This window comes from Lepisma saccharinum, chromosome 18, assembly GCF_977018435.1.
Source record: "Lepisma saccharinum chromosome 18, izLepSacc3.1, whole genome shotgun sequence".
NCBI classification, from domain to species: domain Eukaryota; kingdom Metazoa; phylum Arthropoda; class Insecta; order Zygentoma; family Lepismatidae; genus Lepisma; species Lepisma saccharinum.
This window is the reverse complement of record NC_139246.1, coordinates 33,598,420-33,620,122: the sequence shown is the minus strand read 5'-3', so window position 1 is coordinate 33,620,122 and position 21,703 is coordinate 33,598,420. Positions and strand designations below refer to the sequence as shown.

General features: G+C 38.9%; 1 protein-coding gene across 1 annotated transcript in view; it reads right to left on the bottom strand.

The window, feature by feature from the left end:
• The window catches only part of LOC146002499 (uncharacterized), a 78,844-nt gene extending 64,946 nt beyond the window's left edge, over nt 1–13,898 (bottom strand). The window contains exon 1 of the mRNA XM_083140382.1: nt 13,494–13,898. Within this exon, the coding sequence (XP_082996508.1) occupies nt 13,494–13,520 (27 nt within the window). The 5' untranslated portion in view covers nt 13,521–13,898. The remainder of the gene's footprint in view (nt 1–13,493) is intronic.
• Nucleotides 13,899–21,703: the final 7,805 nt, after the last annotated feature.

The following is a 21,703-nucleotide window of genomic DNA, read 5'->3' as shown; positions in this document are numbered from 1 at the left end:
CAGTAAGTCTGCGCCAAACTGCAATAAATGAAGCGTGACAATCTCTCTTGAATCGAAATATCAGCAGCTATACCGCGTTTGTTAGAACCTGTAACGTTACCCGCGTTAGCGATCGCTCGACAGGTTCGGTGCCAATGAGAAACGAGGAAAAAATAGTCTGCTTGGCAGCGAGGAGCGAATGGAAGCCAGAAGAAAGGCGTTTACGTAGACACTGTTGAGACGTTGCGTATTTTAATTGGCTGCCTGGCTTTGACTTTCCCCAGCACGGAGAAAAGCCAGCGACCAGCTAGCGCGGGAACCGGGACAGGTTGTAACAAACGCGGTATAGACTACAAATGACAGAATAACGCTTCAGGTAGTTCTTTTTGAACAGAAGAAGTGTTATCCCCAGTTAATATTGCATATTTCCCGGCGTTTCTTCGCGTGAAAGTAAAATTCGGTGTTATTCTGAAAAAAAATTGGCATGATTCGCGTTATTTCGCGATTCCGAAACAACAAAATCTTGCCTCCTTTACTTACTCAAATATATCTTAAACAATTTATCTTCCTTTCGTCAGCTTTTCGGCGTTATCGTTAAAACGAAAACTTCACTTCCCTACTTATACCACATGTTAGTTTCATTCCCAAGCTTCCTCCCAGTAAATGGACTCTTCCTTCCAACACTAGGCGCATGCGCAGTGACGATAGGAATAGAGTATTCTTGGAGTTGGCGGTGTAAAGTTCTATGGTCAGAACCCTACTAATGTGAAAGTTCTGGTCATTCTCGATGTACCTCCAGGATAGATCGCCAATGCGCAATATTACTGTTCATTTTTGGAACATAACCTGCGACCTGCGTTGCGAAAGAAGACTGACTGAATCCTCTCATCATTTTGCAGGACAATGCTCGGGCGCATGTGGCTGATTTGTTAGCCCTACCATCCCCTATACTTCCTGGACTTAAACCCCTGTGACTTTGATTTGATCCCTAACATGAAGCTTCCGAACTGTTCCAGAGATTCTTCAGGCAACAGACCGCTCCATTCAAACCCTCAACAGAACAGGTGCTTCTACAGGTGCTTCCACTTCCACATCGCTGGCAACGGTTGTACACAATGCTGGTGCTTACAGAGATATCTCTTTTGTATCATTTGAGAATAAATAGTTGCCACTATTGAATTTCCAACCCACGTATACAAAAATCGAGATCAGAAAATTTAATTAGCTACACAAAAAAACTCTGGGTTTTACAGACAAATTCACCTTACTTTTTGATACAACCTAGTAGTTAGGAGCAGAGTAACAATAACACTCACATGTAGGGATAAAACAAAGATGAACAGAGAAAACAACGAGAAAGAAAGGGAGAAATGACCATCGAAATGAAATTAGCTGGCGACAGGATGCCCACAGAGGGGACATTACGCGCCTGCGTCATGGGAATTTGGGGAGGGGGGCGCAAGATTTTATACCTATTCTATATATATGTTCACACAAAAATGGGGCGATTGTTTCTTTGATTGACTTGTTATTGGTTTTTAGTTATGGTCATCATGTAATTTTTCTTCCTACCTGTGGGTGATCGGTGCGATGTGGTTGAAATGAAACACCATTTCTAGAATCGGATTGGAAAGGGATGGACGGGATGTGCTGTTAGCATTCATACACGGTTAATCAGACAAACTGAAGAATAAGGTTCAGTACACTAACAACGGCAGTTTTGTACGTTTTATGTAAGCAAACATGGAAGTGAGCCTACAGTACCTAATGTAAACATATATTGCTTAAATATGTCTGTATTATATTGTTCAGCAAATTTTGTCTGACCAAAATAATTTGAGTAAATAATTCGGCATAAAGGGGGCAAGGGGAATGATTTCCATTTTGGGGGGGTGCGTCATAGGTCTTGCGGGGGGGATGGGCACCCCTGACTGACGACGTCAGTGTTCAATTTTTTTTACAGTAAGCGGCGTCAGAAGACCGCTAGGGGTCGCTTGCGTATCCCTTGTAGAGCACACGACCCCACCCCACTTTCATTTCAATAGTAATAACATAACAAGAATAATAAATAAATTTACATGGAAAAAGTTTACTTATTACAATCAAGAGATCTGCTCCTCGATTTGAGGAAGTGATCGATAGGTCCACATTGTAGTCCAATCTCCATTCTCTTCTGAGTCTTATGATTATTGTTTTTCAATGACTATTCATAAAACCAATATATACATCGCAGTGTATTTCGAAAATATAAATATTCCGCCCATCTATGACGTCGCCATAAGTTTTTGTAGGCGGTCAGACTATTAAAATCTACAGAGCATTCCCTGACATTCGCTACGAGACTCGGCGGTAAGCGGCCCGGCATCAGCTCTTGTCTTTCCCGGTGAACGGGTCCGCTACAGTCGCTTATATTAAACCTCGTAAAAAAGTTTAGAGTAACAGGGTCAGTTCTGAATAAAAGTTTAAAAGAAAAATTGGGAAATAAAGTATACAAAGACAATCCGCACACCATCCGTGAGTTAAACGAGAGTATTGTACGAGAATTACAGTAGACGAACTTGCACGTGTAAATGCCAATTTCCTTGGGAGATGCCAGGAATGTGTTGCAGACATCATTTTCAACACCTTCTGTAGTCAAGGTTAGTACACAATATGAAAACTGTAATTAACAGCCGACTCTACCGACTGTCGCTGACCCGTTCACCGGGAAAGCCAAGCGCTGATGCCGGGCCGCTTTCCGCCTAGTCTTGTAGGGAATGTCAGGGAATGCTCTTATTATTCATTGAGCTGTGACGTAACTAAAACGTCGTTGTGTTTATTGTTCACCGAACATTTCAAGCATCAGGCCCAATTTCGTCTTAATCCGGCCCTGAATATGATGGAATGGAATGTCAAATGCATGGTTATTCTGTATTGTGAAATTTTTACACACCATCCAAATATTGGAAACATGCGGGAGTATTCATAAAGTTTACGTTCTAGAATCTTTAACACAAAAATATATTTCTTTGGGAATTTTGAAAATTCAGGGAGCAGTTTTTTTTCTTAGATTTAAGTTTTCCGAGTCGATTTTTTTTTATTTTGCTTAATCTGAAAATTATTTATGTTATTGACTGTCAAAATGATGATAAGTATGGCTTTTTCTCTAACTTGAAATGAACCATGAGAAATTCATGCACCCATCCTACTACACCCTTGTCTCTGGACTCTGTAGAGAAACGCCACGCGTAACGAAACAGGGGGGTGAAAGCGTGTTGGCGGTATAAAACAAAGGGCGCTCCTTCAAATGGTTGCACTCCTTCCCCTGTCATGAGTTCATTGGTCGAGCCTTCTCGAGTCACCAATTGCGCAGAGACTTGCTTTCGTTCGCTCGCTCCAAAGATTCCCGGGACAGAGGATAAGCTCTGCACCATATACAGGGTGTTTCTAATAATAAAAATAATGAAATAATAAGAGACATAACTAAAAGTAAATAATGATTCTGGCGAACTTATTGGAAGGCAAGGATTATATTAGGATCATAAAGCTTTGTATGACAGTACCAAATAAGGTTACAATTTATAATTATATGCATAAAATATTACCACGATCTTTACTTTCCTCAACAGGATCTAACATCCTTTTTTTGATATTCAATTCTTTACCCAATTGACATTAATTCCCTTGCCAGGGCAGTTTCTCCTTTTGTTTTTTTTTACTAATTTTGACAATCTTAACTATACGTAAGCTAGATGATGAATGCGTGCTGTTATATCAATATCCTTATGCCGTCTTTTTACCTATTCATGTAATAAACATATTAATTATTTTGAATATTTTAATTAATATTGTTATTAATTGTAATTATTTTTATTTAATATACTTAATAACAATAATTATTAACAATTGGAGACACTTGGTTCGGCCTCCCCCCCCCCACGAAATATATTTCTAGATACGTGCCTGATACCGCTGGAGAGATGGGTCGGTTTATGTCTTGACCTTATCTATTCATGCAGTCGTTGAGAGACATCCTGCATAGCTGGACTTAACATGTTAACAGTAATTAGCGATTCTTCAGTTGCCGCAGGTCGAGTCGAAGAGATCCGTGAGGAAATCGCTCAGATTCCTGTAGACATGTTACGTCGAGCTCTGCAGGATATTCCTCGAAGACTACAGGAATGATCTTAGAAAAGGTCGTCATCTGCTGGACGTCATCAAGACATAAACGTACTCATCTCTTCGTATGTCATTACGTAATTACATCCTCTGTACTATTCACTTCCATGATTAAATCTCTTGCAACTCTTTATTCTCGTCTATACGTATATACCTCCGTTTCAAAATGCCCAGTCTTTTTCAGATATTTATTTTAAGCTCGAATTCAAGGAAGTATGAAGTTGTACTGGTAGGGAAGTGAAATTTTCGTTTTAACAATAACACCGAAAAGTTGAGGAAAGCAAAATAAAGTGTTTAAAATGTATTCGAGTAGGCTAACGAGGACGGAAAGTTTTTGGTGTTTCGGAATCGCGAAATAACGCAAATTATGCAATTCTATTTTTTTAAAGAATAACACCGAATGTTGCACGGAAAAAACTCCACGAAATATGCAATATAAACTGGGGATAACAATTATTCTGTTCAAAAAGAACTATAGTTCGCGGGTTTACTTCGTTAACGTTCAAGAACTGAAGAAAGCCGCCGCCACGAACGCGGGTGGGGATAAACAGCGGGCGAGTTGTTTCCGTCCAATCACACTCAACCTCCAGCCAATGGGCGCAGCTGTCATTCTGCTCGTCTACTCCACGTGGAGTGTCAGTCACATGACTGCCGATACGCTGTTGCCGTCGTGTCAATTTGTTGTTTGCAACTTCAATGTGGAGACCTTTCTCCTTTCGCTGCTGGAGAGTAGATGTGGCAACATTGTGCGTTGAATGTGATTGTTGTGATTGTTGAATGTGATTGCTCCGTAGACTCCAAAGCCAGCCGGTCGTTAACAAAGCTAGCGCGTCGACTATACCTGAAGCGCTATTAGATCTGTAGTTTCTAGTCTTGCTGGTGAAAATTCGATTCAATATAAATGGGGCTGTTCATTGCCAAACTTTTCCGGTGGCGGCGCCACCCCTGTTGTGTCCCTAAATAATTTCGTTCGTTATGTGGTTGCCCTAAGCTTTTCATTGGAGCGCGATGGGATGGCTAATCAAACGTTATTTTCAACGAAAGTAAGAATTTCTCGTGTAAATCGATAATTAAAATGAGTTTAGTAAAGTTTTAAGATTATATAGCGAGTCATAAGTTTCCGAAAATTACATTCTCCTGAAACTGAGAATTAATACATGAAAGCGCAACGGCAGGGTAGCTCAAACAGGCAAAATATAGCATGTTTATACCTAAAGAGCACTGAACTAGATGTAATTTGGGTCATCCCTAGCTGCCACGGGTCGATAATACAAACATTAAAATTTTTACCCTATGAAATATGTTTGTTTTCTAGTTGAGCGTATGTGTAATTCAACGGCGGGAGTTGGAATCGGGGAAAGCACGATAAACTCCCAAAATTATTATTATTATTATATATATATATATATATATATATATATATATATATATACAGGGTGATTCTTTATGTAGTTTAAAACTTTAATAATTTATAATTATTTATTGGAACCACATACAGACTTGGTTTATATGTCATTATGCAGCAAAACACTTCAAGCTTTTTTTTAGAAATCTGTTATGGTTCAATGTGTGCACCGTTGGTCATCCTGGACACGTCCCAACGAAAGTCAATTTCCTGCCAAACATTAACAAGCATTTCAGGGGTAACATTAGCGATGGCTGTTGTGATGCGATCTTGAAGTTCATGAAGATTATGAGATAGGGGAGAGGTGTACACCCTATCTTTCACAAACCCCCACAAAAAAAGTCTAGTGGAGTGTTTCTTCGAACCAAAACACGCACTTAGCTCTTTCCGCACCAGTGAAAGCCATTTTCAACGATAAACCAGTGGCGCCGCATGTGATCAACTCCGCAACTACACGCTACGTGAGTCAAAACTTGAAGTCTTTTGCTGCATAATGACATATAAACCAAGTCTGTATGTGGTTCCAATAAATAATTATAAATTATTGAAGTTGTAAACTCCATAAAGAATCACCCTGTATATATAAGTGCGTAAGCCCATTATATTTATTAATATACACTATGCCCTATCCGATAACTTAATACTAACGTATTTTTTCATTGTATTTAGCAAGCAGACATTTTCCTTCGTATTTTTGTTCTTTTCTTGGAAACAATAATTTTTAAATTACAATTCCTGTAAATATGAAAGCCCTAGAGGTTGCGAGAAATGAAAAAGAAGATAAATCCTTTCTTGTAATAATTATTATCCTAGATAAATGTGTATATATGAAACAGAGGACCATATTTACTAGTGATGCGGAAAATTATGATATCACGTAAAAAGCAGTCTGTTATTAAAAAAACTATAGCAATAAAAGTACAGTCGCGCGGAATTATTATATAATATTCCTTAGTGGATTCACAACAATAAAGCACTTACATTGTGAATATTGCAAGTGACCTAAAGAAGTGCTGTGCAAATTTTAAGGCTTTTTTCAGTTCCGATATCTTTTCTGTTGTTGACAATCGTCTTTTGAAAAATATTATTTTTACAGCATTGATTATTCAACTATCATGTTCAGACACAATTTCTAAGGTAATGATGAAATTGAAATTGAAATTTAATGTAATAGCAGCACCCTCAGCATCATATACCCCATGTATTTAAATGGGAGAACAATTGCCCATCAAAAGCGTGGGAACATAACAGGGGTGCTGCCACCTACAATAGTTTGCTTTGACCAGGCCCATTGTCACGCTTCATTTATTTCAGTTTGGTGCAGACGTGACCGAGTGTTTAACCTCGTCTTGAAATAAAATTCGCTGGGATGTCCTCCCAGAAGGGAAGTTTCATAGTTGTGTTGCAGGAGAGGGGGTTAGGGGCCGTCTATGTGTGAATGTGTGATGGTGTGTGTGTGTGTGTACACAAAACTGTATTTTGAGTTCGCAGATTTTTTGGCATTGTTAGGGAAATGTGTTGTATACGACTTTGTTCAAAGATTTGGGTGATATCATTCAATAAACATTACACATTTACTTTCTGATGAAATGAAATAGTTTCCCAAATGGAAGAAATTTGGTCATTTCTCACAAAGGTAAGCCTTAAATAATTTTTTTTGTCTTTAAAACTAAAATTTGTCTCAATTTTCCAGAACTAAAGCAATAGTAAAAATGCGTGTAAAAATAACACCGAATTGCAGTAAAAAATAACATTCAAATTTAGGGGAAAACGAAAACTTTACGCCCCTACCTACTGGTCATCCCAGATCCTTGTTCATTGAAGCAAAGAACCGTTGTAAACCACCAAATTTTTGCCAGTGTAACCACAGCTTCAGAACCTAAGGTAATTCATTAGCCTGAAGGTCATTACCATAAACCGGAGTTGCACTCAGAGTTTGCCAAGGTTCTCAGAAGAGGAGGAAGCAATTAGACTGAGAACTCTGAGGAGACGTTGCCACATAACTCCTTCCACGTTCACATATCACACCCACACGTACCTTATTCAGCGCTCACACATGGCGAAGAAAGCCACGGTGCACTTGATGCAAGGCCACTGGGAATTCCAAACTTCTACACCGACTACTTCACTGTAAAGGATACTGCTTCTACGAAACTTCATTAGTGGATTTAACAAGAGTAGGTAGATTTTCAGAATCGATACGTTGGACATCATACTCAGTGGCACCGGAATGTTTTATAGATTTGGGCGGTACAGAGTTATATATATATATATATATATATATATATATATATATATATATATATATATATATATATATATATATATATAAGGGTGTCCCATGTAACTTGACAAATCGAAATATCGCAAGAAATCTGCATCGAACGAAAAAATGTTCTATATGAAAGTACAATAGTATTGTGGCGCAAGTCGCCTACGCTACATGAACCCACCCCGACACCCCGGTGGTGGGGCAGGGGGGCAACCTTGAAATGTTAAAAGGGAACCCCTATTTTTTATTGCAGATTCGAATTCGACGCCCGAAAATACGTAGGTTTTGTCAGATATTTTGTTCCATTCTTGATAAATAGATGGCGCCGTAAGCGCAACGTGTTGGTTGTGTTGGTTACTTTTATCAGTACCGGCCGATATGGGTTTGATAATGTTACTGATATGGGTTTATCAGTAACATTACCGATAGTTTTATTGATCCGATATATCTATAAATATATTTTATAATTTAGTGCAATATTCTGCCTTTGGTTATATTTTTGTGGGTAAAAACATAATCTCCATTCCATATTTTTTTTTAAAAAAATGTCTATATATGGAGCTTCCTTTTTGCATTGCAGTCAACTGACATAACATACATTTATTGAGGTGAATGAAGGATCCAGGTTCTTCAAGGCCCATTTGGAACTTTATATCGGATCGGTAGAATATCTGTGTTATGGTGCTTTACGTACGTCTGTATTCTGGTTCCCAGAGCGCTCTGGCATGGCATTCGAATTGACACCTGGCGGGGAGAATGGCAACTAATCTGCAAGGCAGCATCTCGATTCGGAGGGCTTTGACGTTACAGGAAACCTACGGGAAAGAACGTAACATTGCGTTTGCTGGTTCGAATACAGCTATAGCACCGCCAGCTACGTTCCTACGCACAAGATTCCTTCACAGCTGCCACTGGAACAGCCAATAGAACTTATGAGAAGCCACGTGCGTTTCTTTACATTGATTTCGTTCTTAGAACGGACAGAGAATAGACTTAACTCTATGTATCAGTGAATTACATTTCTTGGGTGTGTCAGCATGTATGACCATTTTGCACCCTTCTAAGTATACGAGGAAAAATTATCTTAGATAAGATCCTTACATTAAAGTTAAAAAAGAGGTGTAAAAATGCCGTTGAGAATGGTTAACAGCGTATGGTTGTAGAGGGGCCTGCACACGACATTACGCATTTTGCATTGCGTTTTGAAAGAGTGGGTTCGGGAGATTAAATCCTGCCAAAAATCGTTAACAAGAGCTACGAAATTATTTTTACTCTATTTGATTCACTTCTATTAAATATATATTATTTCTGATTCTTAGTTGTCTTTGGCTTCCACTATAGTGAAATGATAACCATGTCCCCTTGTAAATATATCACTACCACGCTAAAGACCCGGGTTCGAATCCCGGATCAAGTGATCTTCACTAGAAATTTTCCAGTCATTTTTTTTGCTTCTGTGCGTGTCTCACGCCCACCCAGCCTCGTAATTGGTGCGGGCGTGATGCTGATCACATCATCCCAACTATGGCCAAGATCAAGAATATGTGGAGCTCTTTCTCAACATTACCCCATGTGCCTTCATGGCATGGGCGAACCACAAGGGTACCTTTACCTTACATTGTAAGCAAAGGATCCTGGGTTAATTTACTTGTAGAAATTCATTGCGCAGTGCTTCTTTCTAAATAAAGACATTCTTTACACAGATATTTTGCAATTTTATACAATAGCTTAATGAGAAGGGGGAAACATATTTTTTTCTACATATAAAGAATGAATTTCTTTTATGCTGAAACAGCCTCAGTTTTAACCTCCTTTTCTCGTTGGAGATTTTCAGACATTTTTTAATTTTTTTTATTTTATTTATTTTATTTTACTTTGCGTTTTGTGCCTCTTGGCTAATTTGCGAAGATGGGGATGAGTGATGAAATTGATGAATGGACAATCACAAACAACCATGCCCGAGAGGGATTCGAATCCGGGACCCTTGGCGTCACAGCGCGATGTGCTAACCACTCAGCCACAGGGCCAGACAGATTTAAATGTTCATGGGCGTATTTAAGGGGGTTCATCGGGTCCACCCTCCTTTTGGTTCAGTAAAATTGCCAGATTACCGGTTCTATCCGCTTATTCATAAAAAATTATTTGGACTTATTTTATTCTCACAAATTCGAGACGTATAGGACGGTCAGCAGTGTCCTGGATTTTCACTTATGAAATAAAGCAACCCTAATCATACCAAAAGTTGAACCCACGCCCTTACGTGAACTATATATACGCCCATGGACATGTTCCATATATATAGATGTCCTAAGGTTCAAACAACCTCTAATTAATGGTAAAGGTGACCGGAGTATGGTGCTGATTGCATCAGTTTTATTATGTCCGAGATCAACAAAGTTGTATCCGCAGTGCGCGTGCCTTTGTGTCGGATAAGGCAAAAATGCATTACTACGCCTGTCATAATATCCATTTCGTTATTTCATCAATTATCTTCAAGTGATTAATCTAAAGGCAGGAAAGCGACGTAAAATAAAGAAACTGAAAGTAATTAAGGAAGGTACGGTGGAATGCACAAGGAAAGCTTTAAAAACATTAAAAAAAACTCCCTACTTTTTTGTCACTAATATGTTGGCTTAAGTTGAGTTCCATTAGTAGCTTTTGGATATCAGAACTGCATTTGTAAAAGAGGTGAAAAGACAGGAACAGCAGCCGGACAATTGCGACGAACACAGAAGTGGAAGGGCGGGTGGACAATTGTTGCGATGACATTCTAAATCATCTATCAATTGAAGGGTGACTTAACACCCCGTACAATACCAGTTACAAGATAATTATATGAAATATTGATATTTTCGGCTGGAAATTTGGTTCAATTAAGTTTTTGAACATGGGCTAGAGCCAACAGACCACTTTTGAAGTCACCCGTTTCCTCATATGTTCGAATACACTTTCCAACTCTCTTGTCGAATTTAAAGTCACGCTTCTTCCTTCCCTGACCTTCTAGATTAAGTCCCATCCGCATGTACTTGATGTTGATGTCCTCTGCTTTGCTCTTGAGGCAGGCGAGAACGTCATGAATTTTTGGATGCGGTCTTCCAAGCCACCTATTTATTTTGTTGTTCCAACCTTCTACAGCATTATTAGTTCTGTGGCGCCTTTGGTTAGGTTAGGTTAGCTCCTGATCGTTGAAGTCGTCCTACCATTAATTTGTAAAATGACCTTCACCGTCAAAATCATCGCAATTGTCCTAGATTAGACAGGAACAATAGTGTCCGAACTGAATGGGGGAGGGGAAGGGAGGGGGGATAGAGAACTTCTCTCTTGTGAGAATATGTTTTAGATTTGCTTTTGCTCATCTTTGAATGAGGATTTGCCATGTTGGAATCACTGGAACAAAGGTATAGTGGGTTTTCTTTCATCAGTTCATAATAATAATGAGTTCAGGATCGAAAAGACATGGTCACTGTATGCACAGAAAGGCTAACCGCAACTGGACACACAGTTTAAAGCAGGCTCCGAACCACTATGTTCCTTAACCTCGTATCGAGCACGCGACTCCTTGATTACAAGGTGATGACGTTAACGGATACGTCATCAGGGACGGCAAGCTAAGCTGATGAGTTAGTTACAAAGAGAGCGGGAATAAATGGGTAGAAACAAGAGTCTGAGATAAAGAAATTTATAAGAAAAAAATAGAGCACGAGAGATAAATAAATAAATGCAAGCAAGAGAAATACAGTGTGGTCCAAAAGAGGTAACCGAATAATACAACGGTTCTACATTTTGGTTACCTTTTTTGGGCCACCCTGTGGAAACTGTAGCAGAGAGAGAAAAAGAGAGAGACAGAATAGAGGGAGCGTAAGATAGAAAGGAAAGTGAGAGAGAGAGGGATAAGGAATAACGGAAGTAAAGATATGAAAAAGAGGGGAATGTGAAAGAAGGAGATGAAAAAGAGAATGAGCAGTCATGGCGGTAGCAAAAATCAGTAAGGAAGCAGAGGGGATGGAAATATTTTCTTGGGGTAATGCAAACTAAATATCAAATTTTTTGGCGAAAGGGACATCTATTTATAGTTCCAATTGTTTGTGTGTGGGGGAGCGGACACCACGCTGACCCTTCCTGGTGTCGTAACTGGGAACAGGAGAGAATACTGTGTGTGTTTTTATATATATATATACACACACACACAGGGTGTATCATAAGTAATAGCGCAAACTGACACGGTTGAAAGTACAGGATAATAGAAACGTCGTCCTAGTTGGTAAAATGCTAATAATGTGTGCGAATGTGTGGTTAGAAGCCGTCACTGATTGCATTTTGTAAACACCGAGTGCTTTACTTCTTGCGCGGTCCGAGCTTTGCTCTTTGTTTACAAAACAGAACATTTCAGAGAGGTGGCGTTGTGATCAAATAGGATGGACCATTATATTAAACTAAATTAAATTAAAATAATATTAATTAAAATATGTAAATTAATTAATATTATATTATTATTAACTGAATAGGTAAAAAGACTGAAAGGAAGAGAGATATAAGATTACGTATTCATTATTTAGCTTACGTGTAGCTAAGATCGCCAAAAAATGTTTAAAACAATTGCCCTGGCAAGGAAAATTAATATCAAATAGATAACGTATTGAATATTTATTGAATAATAAAAAAGGATGTTAGATCCACTTGACGAAAGGACAGTTCGTGATTAATATTTTATGCACATTAATACAAGTACTAATGTGCCTAAATCTTCTTTGGTACTTTGATTGCTTTATTGATTTGGTGTTTTAAGCCCACTTTATGCACATGAAGGCTAATTGGGACTGGACCTACAGTTTAAAGTGAGATCCGAACCACTATGTGCCTCCACCGGGTATCGAACCCGGGACCCTTCTTTGGTACTGTCCTTTAAAGCTGTCCAAAGTTCTGTTCTCAATGTTCCTCTTTACATTAACGTGTTTTTGAAGAGAAAAAAAGAGCAAGTGTAACTTACAATAGATTCTTGGTTAGTTGAGGTAGCCGACTAAAATTCGACCCTCCAACGGTAACTTCTGCCTTCTGGGTCCGCCACTGTCTACGGCTCTGTAGTGGCTTACATGGAGGTCCGCAGGATTTTTTGCAGGGAGTGGCAAGCAATGTAACTTTTTTTTCAGTGGTAGGGCAAAGTAGGCATATTTTCCCACATAATACTGATGCCCCCTCAAAAAACACTGCTTCAGTCCGAAATTACCATGTTCCTTCAATGCCCTTATAATAATTAACATTAATTACTGTGACATAAATGAAATTATGTGTGAAATATATACTTTTTAGTTGGACAATCATTTTCCTGGCGGAGGCCTTGATCCCCCCTTTTCCTTCCGGACGTCCATGGTGGATTAAATAATTTCTTCCAATGCAATCAACTCGTGTTGCGCAAGTCAGCTTGAAATTAGTAAGAAACTCTACCGTTCACATTTGGAAATCGCAAACGCACAGAAATGTTCCACATGATTGATCGGCTGATAACACAGTTGACAACTTAGTTCAACAAGGAAAAGACAGAGGCATGAAGTGGCCAATGGCAGGACAGGGATTGGTGATGGAATTTCTGATATCTGAGAAACCTGACACTGAATGCAAGGTTCTTGATTTCACCTTACTGAAGGTTAAAAATAAAAGCAGAATCATGACTTTGCAACTTACCTTACTCGCTGTCTGAGTATTGGGCATGTAACTCGTTTCCGGACATAAAAACTCTTGATATGCAGCAGTGACAACAAGCAGGACAGATCCAACAGTGGTTCTTGAAAGATTAGGGCTAACTTCTGCACCAACTCCACTTCAGTTGAATCTACACCTTGAAAGCCCAAACGAAAACACTCCCGAAATTAGATGAAATGAAACACAGCACACACTGAACACGCACACTTTTCAACAAAAAACACACATTATGCTTCGCTCACTTGTTCTGGTGTTCTGATTCGGTGGGGAAAACCACCTATGCCTGTATAACTCGACCTTTCTTGAGAGTCAGTTTAGCTACTCTGGAGGTGAACCACAGAGTGCGAGCTTGCTGGCGCCCTCAGGCGGGTCACCATCCGTGAAGAATCTTGTGGTTTTGCTGCCATCTTGCGGAACAAAGAAGGCAACAATTCCAGACATTTAGGCAATCAGGAAAAGGGGGAAACAGTGTTGCCATATGTGAGCTTAATTACCTAGATTTTCTATTACGGGAAAAAAAGGCTCTTGTTTAAAAAGCATTATCGTTTGAATTTACAACGATGGAAGGGATGAGAAACAGAACAGCATGGCTAGCCCAAGAGGGGGTTGGTGGGGGTCATAACCCCCCTTGGACCAATATTCCTAAGAAAAGAACGTCAAAGGCAGAAAAAGATGGCAAGACTATTTAAAAAAAGTAAAAATCCTGGGCACTCCACTGATCCAAGCATTTGCATTATGAAACTGAAGGAAAGAGGTTCCGGTTTCAATTTACACGTTTAAATTCAACAAATTGAATTTTGTAATGTACACTGGTCACTCACCTCAGTTAGTACTCCGGCAGTTTGTTCCTTTATACAGCTTATTTCCAGAAGATACAATTCAATCTACAGGTGTATCAATATACGCTGTATAAAACACAAATTCGTTAACCCTGTATATGCACCAATGCGCATCAGGGGTACTTTCTGTGTGAAAAGTTCTCGATAAACTCAATGCAGTAAAACCTCGTTAATCCGGGACCCCGATAAGTCGGTCTTCGCTTAATCCGGACAGGCAAGAAACAAACTGAAAAAAAAACAGAAGGCAAGGTTTTAAATGTGGCTAGAAGCAGAGGCGTCGCCTGAATGGGAATTACGAGGCACACGACCCCCCAACCGAAAACGGAAAATTTTCAACTTGGTTTCTTTTTCTGCACAATAAAACACTACATTTCAATATACTTATTTTACAAAGCAGCTTTTGTCGTTCATAAAGTCTTCACAATGCTTCAAATTTTGCCAATTTCCCCCGACTGTTGACAAGAATAGCTCACCACGTTAGGCAGCGAGAAGGAGAACCCAGTACACATCTGGCGCCGTGAGCTCCCTCTGCTGTAATCTTCCTGTGTTGTAGCTCTACCGAAGGAGCCGAGAGAAACCAGGGGGGGAAAGTGGAGATCGGAGCACGTGCGCCTTTCGAAAGAACACTGTCATCACATGGCAGCAACTGTTCGTAGAATGCCGATAGCGGCAGAGGTACAAGGTATTTTATTTTTCGTCTCGTTTAGCTTCTGTATTGGGGAAAATTAAGCAGTAGTTAAGATATAATGCACTCTTTGCATTGTTATAGTAATTCCAATACATTTCACCAAAAATTAAGGCCGCAAACTTCCTCAACAACTCCATTGCAAATAGTTGTCGCAAAGGTTTTAAGTTCTAAAACACTATATCACCAAAATGAGCAGATTTACACTTACATCGATAGTTAAAATGTGTTGCTTAAACCTAATAATGTAGATGAGTCAAAACGAAAGAAGACGAAGACAATGTTCTGTTAGCAGAAAATAATATTTATCTTTGTACACATGTAAAACGAGTATGGATAATTAGCAGTTACATATTTTGGAAAAAAAAATATAATTGTTATAACTCCTACAGATAAGCTTTAAAACAATAATTTTTAAGTATCGCGAGTTGCAATTCTCATCATGAAATTTGAGCATACGAATGAAATGTAGGGGAGCTACTGTGAAATTACAAATAGCTATTTAAAAAATCACATATTCGACCGTGTCATGATTAGCTAGAATGAGAGCGGGGGTTAATTCTTAGGGGCAAGAAAAGGAATTTACAAAACTAGAATAAAGAGAAAAGTAATTGTTTATTGGTGTGATTTACATTACTTCGCTTTTCTGCCACTTTTGGATAATCGCCAAGATGAGGATGAGTAATGAAGGGACATTGACAAAGAATATCCATGCCCTGGCTGAGATTCGAACCCTGGACCTCTAGCGTTGTATGACGCTGTGCTAACCACTCTACCACGCAGTTCGGTGAGAAGAAAAGTAAGGAATTTCAATAATTCAAATTTGGAAAAGATTGATTGATTGATTGATTTATGCACAGGAAGGCTAATCGGGACTGGACCTACAGTTTAAAGTGGGATCCGAACCAAATTTGCAAAATAATTTTTGCAATGCAATTTTTCCATGTTTTTGAGGGAGTCTTCACGAGCGACAGAGGAGGAGTGTTAAGTAGACACAATACTTCGCAATAAATTAAAATAGGGCCTGTATTATGTAAATGCATTTTCGCTAAGCACTCTGGCAGAATGTCTACACAATGCGCTGCAAATACAAGGTCCCAGGTTCGTATCCTCGATAAAACACGCACTCTTATATTCGTACTTTTATGTTGCTTTTCTTCGACATTTGGCAAGAGCACTCGAAGAAAAAATAAAATAAATCTTATCGATTCTTGGCTGAAATTTCGTCTTTTGTATGCTCAATTAACCAGTGTCACTTACGTTTACTGTCCTCTTCTCTGCGATGGTGATCATTGATCAATAATTGCTTTCTCTGTGTGTTTGTAGCTCCCTCGGTCTGGGGGAAGGGGGTTGTAAATTTTCTCTGATCTTTTAGGCTGGCTGTAAACACCCAAGGATTTACTCCAAACGACGCAACTGACTAGAAGTCAACAGGAGAACTTTCCGAAGAAAAGGCAGCCAACCACTGATGAAATTCTGTTTCCCGCAGACTTTGTTCTGTACTGTATAGTGTATTTAGGGCTATCTCCTATAAATACGCCGTAATAAACGTGTTTTGTTGCAGTAAACGGAGTTTTAATGCACTTTCTACTGTTCTTTTATGTTATTTCAGTTAATCCGGACTATCGTTAAACCGGTCAACTTATCCCCGCCATTAGTCGGGATTAACGAGGTTTTACTGTATCAGAACCAGTCTCTATTAGCCTCTCTCTGCATAAAGGAGTTTTGTTTAAACATTTGTATTTCGTTATTTAACCTACATAAGCATAACTGGTACTTCGAACACACTGGTGTAAGGTATGCTCTTCCATAGGTAACTCAAAATGTCGACATCTCTTTCGCTGAGTACTCTCTGTTAACTTGAGGCAAACGAGGCACTGGCGCCTGCGCCCACGGCCAGTATAGTGGAGTGGGTTTGCATTTCCTCTTTTATTGATCTTATCTGATTAGTACGGCTCGTAAGTAGATGACCTAAAAAATCTAAAAAAATGACCTACAGAATGACCTTAAAATAATTTAAAAAATACCTAAAGTAATTTTCGCCCCAGAAATGAAAACTTGATTTTATTCATAAATTACAAGAGACTACTTCAATAATTTGATAAAATCTTTTGTTTGGTTTTTTAAACTATCGAAGCAAAGCAAAAAGAGCAATTAAGTTTTAATATAGTTTTCTATAGTTTACTTGAAGGTTACATAAAATACTCAGCAAGGTTTTTCTGTGTAACTTGTTCGCCTCTTTCAGAGTGGGCTATGTACGATACAGCAGTCGGTCAGCATCTGAAAATACAGTTTTGTTAATTTTATTTTAAAATCACAGATTAAAGCGATAATAGTGGCTAACAAGGGAAACTCAAAGTAGGCTTCACCCCAGTGGCGTGCCCAAGGAGGGGTTGGTTGAGGTTATAACCCCCCCCCCCTTTTGGTCCAGTATTTCCAAAAAAAAAAAATATCAATAGTCAGGAAAATATGGTAAAATGAGGACTGAGCACGCCACTGCTTCACCCAAAGTATTCTAAGTTTGCTGGAAGAAAAGTAAATTTACCACAATTCATTCCACAAAATCCATTGCCAAGGATTTCAGTTAAAAATAATATTGTGCTTTTGCATTGGCCAAATTTATAATGGCGTACTTACTAAAAATACCATGTTAGGGAATCTAAATATGTAAGTTATGCTAGCAAATGCATTTAAAATTCATGAAACAACTGGGAAGGACAAAAAACTTCAAAAATGATTAAACAAATGCAACAAAAATTGCAAAAATAATATAAAATGATGTAAAAGCCAAAAAAGGCTGGAAAATGCAATATGAAGCAATGTTTTCTGGTTCTAACTGAAGTGAAACGCACTACTTTCAGGTTTAGCATTGACTTCAAAGCCCATTGGCGTCCGGAAGTGGGGAGAAGGGGGGACCAACCCCTCTCCCCTGGAAAATGAATATCCACCTAAAAAGTATATATTTCACACATAATTGCATTTGTCGCAGTGTTTTATGTTATTTATTACAAGTGCGTTGAAGGAGCATGATAATTTCAGACTGAAACAGTGTCTTGTGAGAGGGCATCACTATTATGGAGGAAAATATGCCTCCTTTGCCCCCCCTTGAAACATATTACCTTGCTTGCTCCTCCATGAAAAAAATCCTGCGGACATCCATGACAAAGCCTAGAAAAAAAATTGTCGTCAACTTCCTAGCACTACTGATTACCATCCATCCTCATCGTCTCAATTAACCAAAATGGCAGAAAAGCGACGTTAAATAAACCAAATAACTCAAACAAATAAACCACAACTTTTAATCCTGTTTTGAGCATTAGTAAAGAAGTACTTTCTTGGAATAAGGTAACATTACAGCAGCTAAATTCCATGAACGATCGCTATTTAGAAACCTTGGTTCCAAATTTCCGAGAACCCAATAATTATAGTGGATAAAAAGACTGATATTTCACATGCAGTGACTGGCAACACTGAAGTAAAGGTCCAGTGAGGAGTGAACAAAAAAAGGCATCGCTTTAATGGACTGTAGACAAGACACTTCAAACCGTGGGCAAGGCTAATAGGCAAATTGTATCCACTTGTCAATCGCGTGCTGGTTCGGTAGTTGCGATGTCATGGCTAAATAGAAAGTCAATTTCCCGGAGATTTCAACCGGTGGTTGTAAGGTATCTGTAGTGTAGGTCTTGGCTTAAATTGTTGAACTCGCTTTCTTTACGATTTATAGCCATTTTCAAAATTAATTTTCCTTGGAAGGAAGAACTGCTAATATTATCCATGTCCTTCTTGAGTTAAAAACAACGCAAGCATTTAAATGGCTCACATCTTGTTCCGTGGCAGTTTGAGGTGCTTTAATGTTAACATATTAAAATTGGGAGTGATTTTTATTCCAGAAAAGAATAAATGGACAAAAATGTCCAAGTAAGTTATTGTGAATTTTTGCATAAAGTTTTCACAGACTTAGGGCCCCGCCCCTGTGATTTGACTTGTTCATTCAAATTATAACGCGAAACTAGAATGTAAAGCCAAATAAAAACAGAATGTTTTAATTTTATTGCTAACAAAAATCAGCGTTTTCTTACTTCTATTTAATACATTTTTCGTATGAACCCCATGAGACGCGAGGCTCCTTCATGCGCGTGGGCGCGGGCGGTCGCCCACTTGGGCCCACCGCTTGTTACTCCACTGTGTTGGAATATACTTTATACTTCTTTCTTACTTCATGTTATATAAGCAAGAATGTACATTTTTCACCACTGTTTTTTCGTCTAAAGTTGGTTACTCTCTGCTGGTTCTCAAGAGCTACGTTGCCACTAGAAAAAATTCAGGACAGTCTGAGAATCGAACCTAGGATCACTGACACCACTGCGCTTTCTTCAGCTCATAGTCGTCATTCGTGAGCTCTCTTCGTTACCAAGTATCTGCATCATCATGGAGAAAATCATACATAGCGAATGCACAGACGAAATAGTTAACGTGTTTTACGCTTTTTTCAGAAGTGTGGCCATGTCCGAAAGATGCATGACCGTACTTGAGGCGAACAGCCTTCGAGAAAAGTCTCGCAGTTCAGTCTAGAAGTTTTGGACTGGAAGCCGAAATCTTTCGAATCACAGTTCACTGCAGCTCTAACAACACGTTTTTTCCCCGCGTTTTAAACACTTATTTTTTACTGTAGAAATCACATAGCATTTTAAAAAGTTCTTATTATTACATTTCCACGCAGTAGAAGAACTACAACCAACATCTAATGGAGGAGCCAGATCCGAAAATATAAAGAGAGAGAGAGAGAGAGAGATTACAAAATGGTTTAAATGTTTTTGTTGGGTTTTTTAAAATTATTACTTTCTGTTGATAATAATCAATACTATTTCATACTTATATCATTCGTATTTTATCATTATTTTGTATTTGTTGCTTGGATCCGTACCCAGTATTTCTTTATATCCGAATATGTGGAACAAATAAATCAGACATTCTGCGAGGTTGATTGAATTACATTATTTTAGGTTGCTTTTCTGCCAAGTTTGTCTAATCGTGACGACGAGGATAAGCCATGATGTGAGAAAATTGATGAAGGAACATACTCACAAAGAACACCTATGCCCAGGCAGATATTCGAACCAGGAACCCCTTGCGTCATAGTGCGCTTTGCTAATCACTCCGCCATGGTAGTCGGAGATATGCTGTTGGAATATTAAATGTGACCATCAATGCTATGGAAATATTACAGCTAGAGATAAACGTACAATATTGTAGAGTTTCAACTTTAGGTCCAAAGTAACAGAAAAAAATTCAACTCATCGTTACAAATCGACCCCTCATCCCAACCATCTGCAACGGTGTCGTGCGAGTAGCGCACTTAGCGCAAAAGGAAATTTCGTACATCGAGCGCACACTTCTTCAATGAACGACGGTACAACGAGCGCACACATATTTTTCTACCTTGATGATTAAATGTCAACCTTAGTAGGTGGAACCGTACGTTCTGGCGACGCCCTTTGACCTACTTTTTATTTTACGACGTTTTACGCACTAAACTAACCTACAATGAGAGAAAAATGGACAGAAAAAGCTCTGGCATCACTTTTTAAGCTATTTTTTACCTCCTGCAAATTTTGCTCTTACGCTAACTCGCCCTTTGACCTACTTTTGAAATGACTTACGACATTTTCCTATAAGGCTGCCTCCTCATACTGTAAGGTCCCCCTCAGTGTAATCTACTACGACCTGCTAATAGGCTTCTGCTCTCAGCGTAATCCGTTTTTTACGCACTAAACTAACCTACAATGAGAGAAAAATGGAGAGAAGAAGCTCTGGCATCACACTTTTTAAGCTATTTTTTTACCTCCTGCAAATTTTGCTCTCACCCTTTGACCTACTTTTGAAATGACTTACGATATTTTCCTATAAGGCTGCTGTCTTCTCTTACTGTAAGCTCCCTCAGTGTAATCTACCACGACCTTGCCCTCAGCGTAATCTGCCACGATGTGTTTTTGTTTTTTAAAACTCATGTGTGATCTTCTACGATGTGTGTGTGTGTGTGTGATAATCAAAATTATTTTTGTTAAGGAAACCCCTGGCCCCCAAAAAAAAGAAAATATCCCGCCAGGGGTGCGTGGTGCCCAACACAGTTCTAATGGCCACGGCTAACAAAGCCATGCCTCTGTAGAGTTTCATGGATTTTTTTTTTTTAAACCCCCCCATGACTCCCTACAGAGGACCTCCGTGTGTAATGTGTGTGTTTTATGATTGAAGAGAAGAAAAAAATTTGGTTAAGAATGGAATGTGTAAGAACTAAAAAAGTTTCCGTAGGGGTGCAGCATCTGAAAGAAATAAAAAAATATACTCAAATAGTGTACATAATATGATAGAAAAATACAAAAAAAAGAGTGTGAATGCAAGAATTAGTGTGAATGATTGTTTTTTTTTAAAAAAAAAGTGGTGCAAAGAAATAATACGAAAAAAATAGTTACTTTTTTGATGCAGAAGTCTAATGGTGCGAGCAGATTTCTTCCTCGTCATGGTATCCCCATTCTCGGGTGTGGATGTTGCAGTCCAGTAGCCTCAATTTGGTGTCGTGGGGATCAAGTGCCACTTTGTTGATCGTGGATGTACGCAACTGGTCGATGGTGCTCGTGATCCGATGTTCGGTCATGCGTTGCTTGCTTTTG